The following is a 14,691-nucleotide window of genomic DNA, read 5'->3' on the forward strand; positions in this document are numbered from 1 at the left end:
AATTCATGTTAGAGTACAAAATAGTAAATGTGAAAATAATGTATTTAAATTTCCTAATTGAACATTTTTCTAGCTAATATAACAACCACAAGTTAATAATAACTTGTAGTAGGCAAAAGCTATTGGATTTTTGAAAATCTATTAAATTACATTTACATACGATTCTGCATCGGACGGGCTAAAAGTTGTGCAATTTTTTCCTAGAGAAATTACTATACAAAGATGAGATGACAACAACAACTACTATGCCTTAGTCCCAAACACGAACCAAGAGAACGAAAAGATCAAAACAAATAAATAACTAGATCCAACATCTACCAACATTACAACAGGTGTGTACTGGAGGGGTTTGCAAAGAAATGTTCCCTTGAAACTAACTTCGGTTTCTTGAAATGGCTACCAATAAGACTACTCAGAATTGCTGGTGCTCCGCTTGGATTTGCCTGAGGAATCTTACGCGAAAAGATAACGTTATCCAGGACCATCATGTTTAACAAACTTCTGCAACTCTGAAAGACACAAGAAGAAATGTTTTAGCAGATGAGAAGATGTAAAAGTGTCTTGTCTATCTCATTCCCATAAAACATTACTACTACACAACAACATAACATAGTGTAATTTCAAAAAGTGAAGTCTGGTGTAGGTAAAGTGTAAACATACGTTACCCCTACCTCGTTGAGGTAGAGACGCATAACACATTACAAGCAAAAGGATTTGAATAATTGTTGAAATTTTAAGATCTCCATTAGGTGCCAGCAAATCTCTGCCTCAAGAGATACAGAGTCAGGATTTCAACTTTATGGGTTCTGGATTTTAGAATGATGACTTCAGAAGTGTTGATAACTAGATTCTAAATTTAATGTGTACATATTTAATAAATTTCTCAACACAACTACATTATTCAAGGAAAAGCTATTGGTTTCGACCCGTAGCTGAGCTTCTAACTCCACCCCTAGCCTAGGATGCAAACTATCTCACTAACTAGAAATATCCCGGTATGTAGAAACTACAAGTATGGTAAGGAGATGAACTTTGTTTATAGAAGGCACATCAGGAGTTCCAAATGCGCACTCGGAAGGATAAATCTGGCTAGAGGAAGTCCCAGATTGGTATAATAGAAAACATGAAAATTTTGAGCAGCTCATCATTTATGGAAAGAGAGCCTTGGGAGAAGAGATCATTGGAATTTTATTATTTCTTGGGCAAGAACAATGATACTGCTTCATGTTACATTTTATCTGATAAACAACAGACTGAAGAAACAAGTCTGAGGAAACAGAAATAAATATCATACCTGAGGATTCAGAACATGCATGTGGCAGATAATATCACCCTGAACAATAATTAAGAAGTCAGTTTGAAACTAATAATAGAAGTTAAAAGTATCTATATATATATATATATATATATATATATATATATATATATTGCTACGAGGACGGATTGTACATAAAACAGTCAAGATGAAAAATATGCAGTGTTCATCAATGATCAAGATGAAGAAAAAGAATGACCCTATGATTCAATCATCAATGATTGAGTTCCAGTATTCATTAGGAAATGAATCCATATGACATGAAGCATAGCAAATCGATATGAAGTGGTGTTCCCAAGAACACAGCACAAAATCTGTGAGAACATTGAAAAGATAGAGAAGCAAATGAACCTAGCACTAAAGACTAAGAAAAAATGAAAAAAAAAAGATACTGTATTAACAACGAGAGCTAGAAAAAAATTAAGAAGAAATTCACTGATTTATTCTACAACCAACAAGGATCAATTGTCCCAAATATTTTGAAGCAATTCATTATGCACAAAATTAGAAAGTAATACTTCTAAATTGCACAGATTCACTGGTCATGATCAGGTATATATGTTTTTATGCAAGTAAAAGGACGTACCTCTTTTATTCCCGGATTTTGCATCACTATGCCAAGAACACGGCGTACAAGCCCCTTGTAGACACGTTCATTTGTAGTACCATCACCATTTAGCCAAGGCAATATTGGCTTACACAAATGCAAACCAGTAGAGCGGAGATCATATGGTTCTTCTGGGTGATTTCTTGTGGGTGAACTAGCTTCAGTAGGCTGACAACCTTTTGCCTCATTGATAGTTTGCTTTTCCCTTGAAGGTTCAACAACCGCTTTAGGAAGATTAAGAATTGTGACTTTGTGTACCTTATCAGAATTCCCACGTATTTCCTTCTGCAACTCCACATCTTTATGATTTTCTCCATTATGTGTAGCAGACTCATCTGTTTTAGCCTTGGAATCTTCATAAGGAGATGACGTAGCATCTTCATGAATAGCAGCCACTGGAATCAAAAAGTACTTGGAACGATATAAAGAATCAACCACTCGAATAGAGTCGTAAGCATTGACCTGCATTTTGTGTGGCCACTAGATGATTAGTTAAATAGAAGATGGGCCTTCTACTGCACTCTGTTCCATTCTCTATTAATTATATCACTAGCTATAGTGCCATCTTTCCTTGCTCAAACCACATGTAAAACAAACAAACTACAAGCTTAACAAACTACAACAAGCTTAATACATAATGTCATGGGTCTTATTGAGTTATAGTGGTTACCTCCACACAATATTGCCGAAGCTGGTCAGCAGCGATTAAGCATGTAAATCAATTTTATTCATAGAACAAGTGGCTCAATGATATATTAATCCACAACACTAAAAATACTAACACTTAACTGAGAAGAACGCCAACATACCAAACTTAAACTCATGAGCAATCTACAAACAATACAAGAATTTTGAAGTACATGTTCATGACAACTATGCCAATTTGGGTGCCTAGTCACATGATTCATTTTTTAACCCACAAAAGTTTCCATATCACTGAACCAACTCAAGACATCAGAGAACTCTCATCAAAGCATTTTGGCCTCTCAACTCATATTTTCTTCTCTTTCCAACCCGTCTTTATTGTACATCATGCTTTAACAAAAAATCAGGCGATGTACGGTAGATTCTTTATATAAACAACAATTTTCTTAATACTCCCTCTATCCCATTTTATGTGACACCCTTTGACTTGGCACGGTGTTTAAGAAAAAAAGGAAGACTTTTGAAACTTGTGGTTTAAAACAGTCCTTACATATTTGTGTAGCTGAGTTTCATTTCATTAAGGGTAAAAGAGGAATTTAAAAGTTAAAATTGTTTATAATTATAGTAAGGTGACATTTTTTTGGGGACAGACCACAAAGGAAAGGGTGCCACACAAAATGGGACAAAGGAAGTATCATTTGACACTTTAAACCAACATATTCATGTTAAAACATACCAAATATGCCATTATTCTAATTACAACACAATTTGGGGGCTATGGGGAATTTCAATGTAATATCCATCTGTTTTCAGGAGCAATCAGTCAGTGTCATATGAAGTAAATTCTCAAGATTCAACGCACAAGTGACAAGACAAACACTCTACACAGAAAAGTAAAACACACAATGAAGAGACCTAGAGGAGTTTCAGGCAAAACTAGTTTACACTCAACACAAGTGAATCCACATTGACCATACCATTACAAGTATCCATTTTAAAAGCAAATGAACCAACAGCTTCTATTTCTTCTACAAGAAAGACTCTTTTTAAAACAATCCATTTACTAATATTTCCTATTCAGTAAATGAGTGAGAAGTCTTATTTCACAAAAATAACATCAGATAAACTATAACTGAGGATTTCATCAGAATTCTTTCATAACTCAATGCAGGTGCATTCAACTTCATCAGATGGTGCAAACAACAAGGGAAGATAGCTAATTGTTAATTCAGACGCACCTTCACAACTCGTCCAAATGCTTCTAGCACCTCAATGACAGCTTCAGAAAGCTTTTTATCTGTAAAAAATAAATAAATAGAAGCAATGAGTATTTAAATGGCGGGGTTAGAAGACCTTGTAGGTTTGTGGTTAGATACCTTGCATCTTTAGAATCCTTGAGATATCTTTCATGCACAAACCTTGGTCACCAGCCACTTGGATAGCTGAATAAACAGATCTAAACATTTCCGGATATACCAGAGAGTTCTGTTCCACACAAGAACCAAAGGAACAAACACGTTCAACATAGGTCGTCATGGCTTGCCATGGTGACTCGGTCGGAGAAACTGTGGTATATGGGACCCCGCTATCATGAAGTTCATTTACTTGGTCATCTGAGTCGAATGAGACACTGCCAATATCAGCGGCTTGATGATCTTTAACAGATTGTGCACAAGTATAGTTATCACTGTCTTTGAGTAAATCCATAATTTTTATTCTTGAAAGTGTAGCATGCCTCAAGCACAACCTAATTCCTGGAAAACCTTTTGCCCGGCGTGAGCAAAGCTCACTATCACTGGCCATTGAAGTTTTCAGCTTTTTATACCTGTCACTGTCAGAAAATTCACTGTCATCATTCTTGCGTTTAGATGTCCGGGAGTCCTCAACCTCTCCAACACCTTCATCGGGTAGGCATGGTGCAATAGATAGTTCTCCTGAAGAAAGCAGAGCAAGAAGGTGGTAAACATCTCCACACTGCAAATCTGTTGGAAGATCCACCCCTTCAGCAATCAATTCCTTCTCTCTTTCACAAAGCCAGCTAGCAAACTTAGCAGCTCTTTTTCCGGTATCACTTGGGAATGGAGAAAATTCTATACAATTCAAGAAGGTTTGAGAAAGGACAAAAGGACAATTGGAATGGCCACCAATCTGCAAGGAGAAATTTTTAAAGCTTAGGAAATATTTGCAGGAGAAAACAACAGATGAAGACAAATCTTTTTCTAATTATAGGTCAAGACACAGGATGGGTCTTTGTAGCAACAGTTGCACCTACTGAAGAAAATGATAGTGAATTTCATTTAGTTTACGTTTATAGTTTTGATGAAGTAGTTTACGTTTATAGTTATAGGACATAAGTGAAGACCGATTACTTGTAAAAAAACAAGCTGTAAATTTATACTCCTGTATTTTTATATGGCATTTGACTAGCACAAAATTTAAGACATATATTTGACTTATATAAATATACTATACTAACTGAAGTGGAAGAAAATATTATGGTGATCCTGTATAGATGATCCTGTAGCGATTGTAGACATCTTAGGATCCTTGTAAGATGAGATAGGATCTAGAGATAGATTTTTTTTGGGTTGCTGAGCCTACTCAGTTATAATTAGTTCTGTGATGTAATTTTTTTGGGACCCCAGCCTTAGTGCTGAAGATTTATACAAACACTTGTTACCTTTGTCAAAAAAAAAAATATTATGGTGATGAATGAAAAGCTAGTCCTACATCACATAAAAGTACAAAATAATTTCAATTGTTTGATGAAATTAAATTTTTGAAAATTGATGAACATTAGACTAGTATATGTAATGGAATCATATAAAGTATTTTGAACATCTCTAAACAGAAATATCATCACATAAATTGACATGGAGAGACAATTAAAAAATGTACCAAGGCCAGCATCTAAATACATAGTAGTACAAAACAAGATTTACCAAAACTTTTTTCTCCCTGAGGTAGTTGAAAGCAGCAAAAAGATCATGCTCAGAATAGCGCCTTAAAGTTTCAGCAAGCAAGGTTGGCACAAGTGGAGATTTTGAGCTACAGAGAAAGATGAGCTTAAATAGCTCTGCAGCATTAGCAACTGCTGCTGATTCATATAATCGTTTACTGACGGGGATGCCACCAATAGTAAGATTCACATACTTCTGAGCGATCCTATTTGAGCTTATTGGTGTACCAGAATCTTCAGTATTTTCACTAAAATTATCAACATATTGGCCACAAGAAACTGGTAAAACTGACTGAGGACCACAAGAAACCTGAAAGAGAAGGGAACATCAAACAAATGAAATACAAAATTCAAATAACAATCTTGTAAAGAAAAAAATTGAGTTAGTCACAGTTTCTTCAGAAAACCAGATAAGCTACACTTCTGCAAACAACCTACAGAAAGTGCCGGCACCTCAAGTTGCTGATATTTTTGTTGAAATGCTAAGGCCTAAATCTAAGTAATTAACAACTAATTCATGCCACAGAAGTTCATGAAATAACTGACAAGAAAGCATGAGTCTCACATCTCTTTCATCAGTATTAACATCTGAGTTGTTATCAAAGAAAGGCTGAACATCTTTGAAGGTCTCCGATTTGGATATCTTTTTGTAACGCAGAGCATCTTCGAGGGCCAATTTTATATCGGCATCATCAAAGTTATCCCATGGATCTTGAGCGAGGAAGTTCGAGGTATTTTTAAGACAAGAACACTGTGTTGCTTGATGACCCTCATGGTTCAATTGTTTATCTTTGGATTTCTCAAGGTAATCCACATAACGCTGACTAAGCACGTTACACAGTCTCGTAATAGATTTTCTGAACTGCCGATTTGTTCTCAATAATGCCATTCTCCTTCTGCAGGCATCAGGCGGTGCTGGAAGATTATGAAGCTTTCCCCAGTCTACACGATTGAATTTTGCTCCAAGAGAAGCTCTGTGTCTTGCATATTCGATCACCAGTTGCCTGTACATAAAGTTTCTCATGTAATCCAAGTAATAAGCTTAAACATACAAATAGATCCGGGCAACAGGATACCATGGGTAGCATTAAGGGTGTAGCAGTAAATCACCAATTAGATGACAAGAATTTAAGCTCAAAAATCTTATTATCATCAGGAACTTCTGAAAAAGATCTGTTCATACCAACCAGCCATTTGGTTATTGACCTCATGAGGTAGGAATAATTCATAAGATTTACCTATCTACATCATCTGTCCACCAGAACCTTCCCTTGCGTGTAGGCTTCGCTCTTGACAAGGCAATTTTATCAAGAAAAGCACGTCCTACCCCATCATCTTCAGGTAATTCTGACTCTTCAGCAGCTATCACGTCATCTCGAAGGTGATATCCCTCCAAGCTGCATGTCTGTGCACATGAAGTAGACGGGAAAGAGCTTTGCTCCTCGTTGAATATCTGGCTCAATGGCTGGGGCTGTCCAAACTCGGTACCAGCCTCTGTAGGCTTTGAAGATTTCCTTGTTACAGGTCTTTTCCTTTTCTTTGGAGAAAATGTAGGTGTACCTTGATGCGGCTGAATTTCGCCCTTTCCAGCATCTGAAGCTCGATCAAAGCTGGTAAGTCGTCGTTGTCGTTTATCATGATAGACACGAAGGACCTGCAAGTGAACAGTAACCTGACTGAAAAATGTAGGAACTTCAATGATATAAATGAGACATCAGTATTGGAAAAAGCTTCTTTCTTTTTTTCCAGTGACAGGTAAGAATGATCTTTCCCCGAGAATGCGACTGTTTAAAAACAAATTTAATTAAATATTGTTTAAACAAACAGAGTTTCCTTCAAAAAATAAGAATCTCTTAAGGTCTAGAAGAATTTCTCCAGTCATTACATAAGAGAGTACCAATCAAGACGATTTCTAATGGAAAACTACTCTAGCTTTTCATGCATGCAAAAGTGACCAGTAGGTGTTGTTTGATGCATTCACTGATTCATCATTTAAACGTGCTCCCTAATTTAAAGGATGAAGTTTCAAATTCATCAAGTTGAGCAACAAGAAAGTGAGAGTTCACTGTGTATATAGCAAATAGAAGCTGATTTCTACCATGCTGCTTGTTTGTGACAGATTTAGTAATAAACTGATGTAGGAAAAATTTGAAGGCAACACAGATCCCTTACTCATGGCCCCTCGTAAGCAATCTTTGGTCCTTTAACATGATGATTTTCTATGCATCTTCTTTTATTTGTATGACAATGATGTGGCTTCCCTCAAACATGCACGTGTTCGAGTCAGGAGCACAAAACATAATTAAGAGCAGTACTATTGCTCCCTTAACAGAGATATATAGTCAGGAGTGTAGATTATTAAGTACAATATTGACCTTTATTTTATCAGTGAGTGCTGGCCTTATGTGTCTAACTAGAAGTCCTTTACAAAGTCAACAACAACTGCCACCTCATCTCTTATCCATTTTTTATTTTTTTTGCTTTGTTGTTTTCGACTCACCTTTTTCTTCCTTCTCTCTTTTTACAAATCAGCAGCAACTCCTCTATATCCTTTTTCAGATTAACACTGGTAAAATTCCTTCTATCCCTTAGCCTAGTAGCTTGGGTGTATCTTCAACATTTTTTGTGTTTTCTATTATTTCCCCTCTTTAACCTTCCAATACCAAACTAATTCAGCTTTACTCATCTAGTAGTACGTGAAAATGGCAACTATCTTATTTTATGGCAGAACTGCAATTAAACAGTGACATTCGAGCAAGTCATTAATCTGGAAAGCCTGGTTTCCAACAATAAATTGTTAACCTAGAATCAGTCAGTTCGCCAGCAGCATATTTCCCAATATATATGCCTCAGCAACTCTGTTTTATAGGCTTACAAGTGGATCCAGATTTTAACACTACTGGAAGAAGATGGCCAACAAAATAAGTAAACTAAAGAGGAAAGACTATGTTGCGCATGAAGTTTCTTAAGCAGCATCACAACATAAACACATACAATTCAAAACCAAAAAATGCGGAGGAAGACTTGACATGATTTTACGCTGGAAACGAACAAAATCGGAGATGTCTACTTTTATGTAAATGAGTTCTCCAAATGCCAAGAACAGAACTACATTCCTGGCATCCCATTAAAAGAAACGAGTTGATGAAAGCCAAACAGTTACTAAATGATCTCATAATATCTAATCATCAGATAAGTTAGATAAACTACCAAATCAATACTTTTTAACAGATTCAGCTTCCAGATGTCCTGTAAGTTTATTAAATAATTTTCTTATTGTAAGTCAGAGAGCGGCAAAGAGAACACAGAAGAACCTGCTCCAAAGTCAAATTTAGATCTTTAGCAATCTCCTCACATTCCTTGAATGAAAGTTTCCTCTGTGGGCCATCGTTAATAACACGCTTAAGGAGTTCAGCCCGTTGATCAGCTGTCATAACTCTGATTGAGGCCCATGATCGGAAATGAAATACCTGACCAACATTTTACTTCCCTCTCAGTACAAACAGAAACTGAGAATAAATAATCAAGAGGGACAGATAGCCTAAATACAATGCAACAGAAGATGAAACAAAAGTACTCCAAATATAATACTCATTCAGCAGCAAGTTCTTTAGAATGAAGAAGCATCAAACATGCAAAAGAGCAAGAGACTAACCAAGTAAAGCAAACCATCTTATTATATAAACAAATGAAAGTTCTAAAAGACAATCTTTCTTTAGGATAGGCATAGAAGTATCTTGCATGACAATCCACTTTATTCCTCCAAATTAACAAATCAAAGAAAAACTACTCATCCTTATTACTTTCTATTTTGGGCCAAAGGCTCAACACCAGATCCATTTCTATACAAATTTCACAACTTTAAATAATTCAAAGCACTACAATTCAATATTCAAACTTTGACTTGATGGTTTCTCTATCAAGGTAACTCTTCAACCATTACTTCAATATTTTTCTTCAACACTTAGCAAATATAATATTCAAGTCACAGACTCACAGTAACATTTTGAACTCCTATTGCGGCTGCCATGTATAACAGAAGAAAGAGAGTATTTTTTTCAATAATAAATAAGTAAATAACAAATCATAGAGAAATAGAAGTACAACAAGAAATTTCCCCACGTTCTTAACCATTTCAAGGATGCAATCGAACTCTACAGAAATTAGACATGCTATTAAGTGCACGACTTCATCATAAGTTGGCTAATTAAGGCCCTTGGCTTTACACATTTTGTTGCATGAAATATTGTCAACTCTTGGCCATTACTCGAGTTGTTATGTCCTTTAAAAGCTGAAGATACCACTTCAGGTAGATCAAATACTCAATTGTAGAAAGATTATAACAGCCTCTTCTAGAAATGCAAGGTAATCCTGCATCAAATACAGACTTACTGTGGTCTGGCCTTTCCCGTGGACATCCACTATGCTCAAAGAATGGAAATTCAAAGTAGTCACTGAAAGACAAAGAAAATAGAAAGAATTAAACCTCATTAACTGAGCAGCCAGGGAATGCATGCAAAGCGGCTTTACGATCACTAGCAGAATAGCAATACTCCAAAGTGTTCCAGTATTCCTCAACAGCTTTTTTACTTGAAAGAACAAAATCATGTCTGATTTGAGGGCGAAGATCTGGACAATGAATAGAATGAGATGAACCCACTAAGCAAACAGGTTCCTCAATGTAAGGTTTAAGCTCCAATGTGTGAGTCAGAGTAGTATGAGGGAGATCTGCAGTGTTTTCTGGATGTCCACCGCATACAAGCCTAATCAACTGCCATAGGAAAAATACACAACCAATTAACTGTTGCATCAATAAACAACTACCATAAACTCTTACAGACACAAGAGTAGGAAGAAGTTCAATACATTGAATTCCATAAGTCACTTTTGATTTTCCGATATACGAAGCTTTTTCTCTTCCAGAGAGTGAACTACGATTACCAGTTTTTTATGTTTCTCAGACTCTTCAAAAAAGTTGCAGCACCTGTGTCGGATCCTCCATGAATGCACTACTTTTGGAGAATTCAACATGCATCAGTTGACAGTTTTTAAGAGTCCAAGCAACATAGCCAGCTTTTGCACTAGTTATTGGAACTTTGGGATTCCGTTTAAAGTAATGACCAGTAAGAATGTATTTCACAGAGAGAGATATGTTTTCAGGCAGTTAGCACCAATTATAATTTCTGACTCTTTCTCTTGTGTTCTTTTCTTTATTGGAGAGAGGGGATATACCACATAACACCAAACTGAAAGCATCATCAGGAATCCTGAAACTCAATACCTATTAGACGTCCTACAAGTGTCGCAAACAGATTTCAACTACAAAAACTGCTATTTCTTTGAGTACTCCACAGGCTCTAAATATTGTGGAAGCTAACAACTTTTCTTTTTATCGGAAAAGACTAACTTTATACATTAGATATACCAGCAAAAAGAACGTTGCTGGGAAAGTTACAAAGAAAACAATTTTCACTCTCATCAAGGTTCTTCCTTAAATAATTTTTGAATTAGTCAAGAGCTACAGGTGACTGAATTTTATGTATCAGGTTCTCTACAAACAACCTGAACTACACTATGCTCTCTTTTTTATAAAAGTAACGTTTTGTATATTGATCATCAGCCCAAAGCTAGTAACCAGAAATTTACAGCATAGCCTACACCACAGGAGTGTGCCTATCAAACAAAAAGATAAAGAAAAAAGCAAAACTACCACTAGAACCCCCCCCCCCCCCAATTCTTATAAGGATCCTAGGATGTCTACAATAGCCATAGGATTATCCTCTTTTATTGAAAAAGCATCAGGAATACATCAAGTTGATAATGGAGATTGTAAGTGAACTCCAGCAAAACAGCTGGATAACATTTCTGCTCCTCTAGAAATAAGGCATGTATATAGAAGAAACTTCGTCTTTTGGGAAAACAATGAACTCCTATTTCCAGTAGCAACATTCATATCTTAATAGTCTAAGCCTTTCCACTAACCACACGGTTCCAAGCATCAACAATTTAAATTCTCACAGTAAAATTCATTGTACCTTCAAACGTCGCAAAATGTCAATCAATGATGATAGTCGTCCAGTTGCTCGGATATCCATCAGATGCTTGTACTCCAACAGAGGAAGATCAGAAAGGCGAAACCCCTTTTTACATTTCTCAATCGTATCCTCAAACTTTTGAGTAGAGCCAACAACTTGTAAGAACAGTTCAAGCGGCATGGCCTTAATAGCTGCATTTAGATCAATTAATTTAGATGTACTATGAGGATTTTTCAGGTAATGACCATCTTTAAAAGATGACAAAACATCTTCACGACCAGGCGAACTGTTCACATATTCCCATAGATAAATGTGAAAAATCTTTGTGCGAACCATCTTGGCCAGTACATATCCATTTGTACGCATAGCTTCAGCTCGCTCAGCTTGGTTCAATTTTGTGCTTTGATGTGTCCTGGTGACATCATTCAGTTGAGGAAATGGCTCTCCCTTTTTCAATTGAGAAGAAGCTTGAGTGCGGATGTATGTTTCAAAAGACCTGAATCTCTCATGAATCTGTTCCGCAGATACGCTAGAAACTGAAGGATGCAAAACAACCTGTATCTTACGACTGTGGTTACAATTTGTTAGAACAGGGACATAAGCAACGATAAGTTTACAATGTCCTCCTTGCAAGAGCTTATTCAGACAACGATCTAAGGTCTTTCTGTCTGTCTCTGTCGTCTTCTCCTTCTCAAGATCCTGAAGCCGTCTGTATAGCTCTGATTTGACCAGGAACTTCTCCTCCTGATTAAAGAAAATATATTTGTGATCCTTTATCTGTAGCAATATAATTTGTAGCAATATCCTAACAAACAGAAGAGCTTAAAAAGAATGGGCAAATAAAAACACCTGTAGAAATTTAAGTATCCTCTGCTCCCTCTTTGCACTGGTTGCTTCCAGTGTGAGACAGGGATACCTCGGATAAGATCGGCGTCTTGGAGGCGTCGGCACAGCAAGAGCCAGAGCATCTTCTGGCGCAACATATGATGCTGCTGCACTCACTATCTGCAACTCTGCATCAGAAGTGGTACTGCTTACCTTGATGGTCGAGTCCAGTGAACTGCTCAGACAAACTGGGACAGATCCATTCTTTTCATCCAGCACCAAGCCATCAGAAACTTCTGGGGAAGTTCCTGTGCTTACACTTTGGCTATTAGCACCACCATTACCTTCAGGAACTGAAGCATCCACATCTTGTCTGGCTAATGCTGAGTTCTCTTGAATTTCTCTGTGTGTTCCAAGTGGAGGGCAGCCAGAAATTTCGGAAGGGTCTACTACTGGTTTATTCAGAGTGATAGGTGAAGCTCCAGGATTATGGTTTCCAGGTGTCCAGAGTCGGTAAACCTTGGCTTTGTTCATGAGTTCTGGCTCCATATGTATTCCGAATCTATGAACAATATCAAACAGCCGATTGTAGTGTTGTTTATTGCTTAATCCCAGCCTTTTGCATACCTGAAAAAACATTATAATGGCAAGGAAAGTTTTGATATCACATATGTATATCTGAAGGAACCCTCGCATAAGATACATATTTGAAAAGTCAAATGCACACACAAATACATGAATCCAATCAACAAATGTGTTTCATACCTTATAACTGAAAAGCAATCTTAAAAGAGGCATAAATGTAAAACAAAATAAATAATTGCTACTTATAGAAAGCCTTTTAATGATTGGGAGATCCAGATAGTAGTAGAATTCTACAGAACTCTGGATATTAACCAAACCTTTTGCAATATATTTATTTTTGTAGCTAAACTAACCAAACCTCAGATTCCATCCTTAGTTTTTTTTTTTTTATGACAAAGGAAACCCACAGCCACTATCCTTTGGGTGCGCACAGGGTAAAACCCCCGCTCCTATGCAATAGCTCGCAAACCACATAGGAGAGGTAACCTGCACTAGGCAAGCCTTGTGCGACGAGCTCGACCCAGAAGGCAAACCCCTTGCTTTCGCTGGCAAGGGGTTTCGAACTTGAGACCTCCAAAATGGAAGTCCCAAGCTCAAACCACTGCCACAGTAGCCCTCTGTTGTTGGTTGAGGATGAACACATTAGGGAAAGGGGTTTTTAAGGACCTTGTTCCAGCCAACTATCTTCCCAAAAGAAGACCTTCACACCATTTCCAATCTTGATTTTGCAGTTCCCTCTAAGTTTTGGCCAGAGATTCCTTATGGCTCTCCAAAGGCTGGTTCCATAAGTGTTGGTCACCATATTAGTTGACCAGTGATCTTCCATTTCATATTTGGCCTAAATCACCTCCTTCCATAATGCTTGTTCACTGGAGGTTAGCCTACAGAGCGATTTCATTAGTATAGATTGATTTTGAGTCTTCAAGTTTCTCACCCATAGACCTCCAGCTTGTTTATTCCCAATCAAGGCTTTCCATTTAACCAGGTGAAATTTTTTGTCTCACTGTTGCCTTCTCATAGAAAGTTTCTTCTTAGAGCATCCAGTCTATCAGTCACTCCATCAGGAATAGGAAAAAGGGACATCATATAAGTAGGCATAGAATCCAAGACACTATTAACAAGTGTTAGTCTTCCCCCTAGGGAAAGATATTGGCTCTTCCTATTCACCAATTTTCTTGCACACTTTTCAATCAACCCATTCCAAATACCTATACACCTGCTTTTAGCTCCCAGAGGCATCCCCGAAAAGGCACCTAAGAAGTCTACAAGTTAATCTACTTCCTCTATTCAATTCTCTTTACACCACCAAAATAGAGAGAGTATGCAATCAGAAATTTGTAACTTCTTCCCCAGAACAGAAAAGTTGGTTCTACTTTTGTGTGTCAAAACTCAAATGAGCAGGTTGGATTAAATTTGGGCAAGTCAAAACGAGTTAGTTAATAAACGGATAGTAATCCAACCAGCACAAAATTAATTTGGGTCAAAATGGGTTAGGTCAAGATGGATTGAATTGTGGATCATAACCCAACCTGCCCAATAATATTCATATTCAACCAACATTGTGATTTGTGAGCAGTATTATCCAAAGCAAAAGCGCAAAAAATCTCTGAGGTCTGTTGGAGCTTTTAGCGCAAATAAATTGTGGGCTTTAATGAAAAAAGGTGCAAATGGAGCAAAAATACATACATACATATATATATATATATATATATATATATAT

The 14,691-nt window shown here is 36.9% G+C and overlaps 1 protein-coding gene across 1 annotated transcript in view; it reads right to left on the bottom strand.

Moving 5' to 3' along the window:
• Positions 1-74: 74 nt before the first annotated feature.
• Positions 75-14,691, bottom strand: part of LOC107031346 — a 21,825-nt gene continuing 7,208 nt past the window's right edge. Inside the window, exons 6-17 of the mRNA XM_015232671.2 lie at positions 12,411-13,013; positions 11,562-12,305; positions 10,013-10,297; positions 8,841-8,996; positions 6,765-7,180; positions 6,092-6,530; positions 5,510-5,836; positions 3,944-4,715; positions 3,806-3,864; positions 1,902-2,384; positions 1,295-1,333; positions 75-509 (exon numbers count right to left, since the gene is read on the bottom strand). Coding sequence (XP_015088157.1) covers positions 324-509; positions 1,295-1,333; positions 1,902-2,384; positions 3,806-3,864; positions 3,944-4,715; positions 5,510-5,836; positions 6,092-6,530; positions 6,765-7,180; positions 8,841-8,996; positions 10,013-10,297; positions 11,562-12,305; positions 12,411-13,013 — 4,509 coding nt within the window. The 3' untranslated portion in view covers positions 75-323. The remainder of the gene's footprint in view (positions 510-1,294; positions 1,334-1,901; positions 2,385-3,805; positions 3,865-3,943; positions 4,716-5,509; positions 5,837-6,091; positions 6,531-6,764; positions 7,181-8,840; positions 8,997-10,012; positions 10,298-11,561; positions 12,306-12,410; positions 13,014-14,691) is intronic.

The sequence above is a fragment of the Solanum pennellii genome, chromosome 9, assembly GCF_001406875.1.
Source record: "Solanum pennellii chromosome 9, SPENNV200".
In the NCBI taxonomy this organism is placed as follows: domain Eukaryota; kingdom Viridiplantae; phylum Streptophyta; class Magnoliopsida; order Solanales; family Solanaceae; genus Solanum; species Solanum pennellii.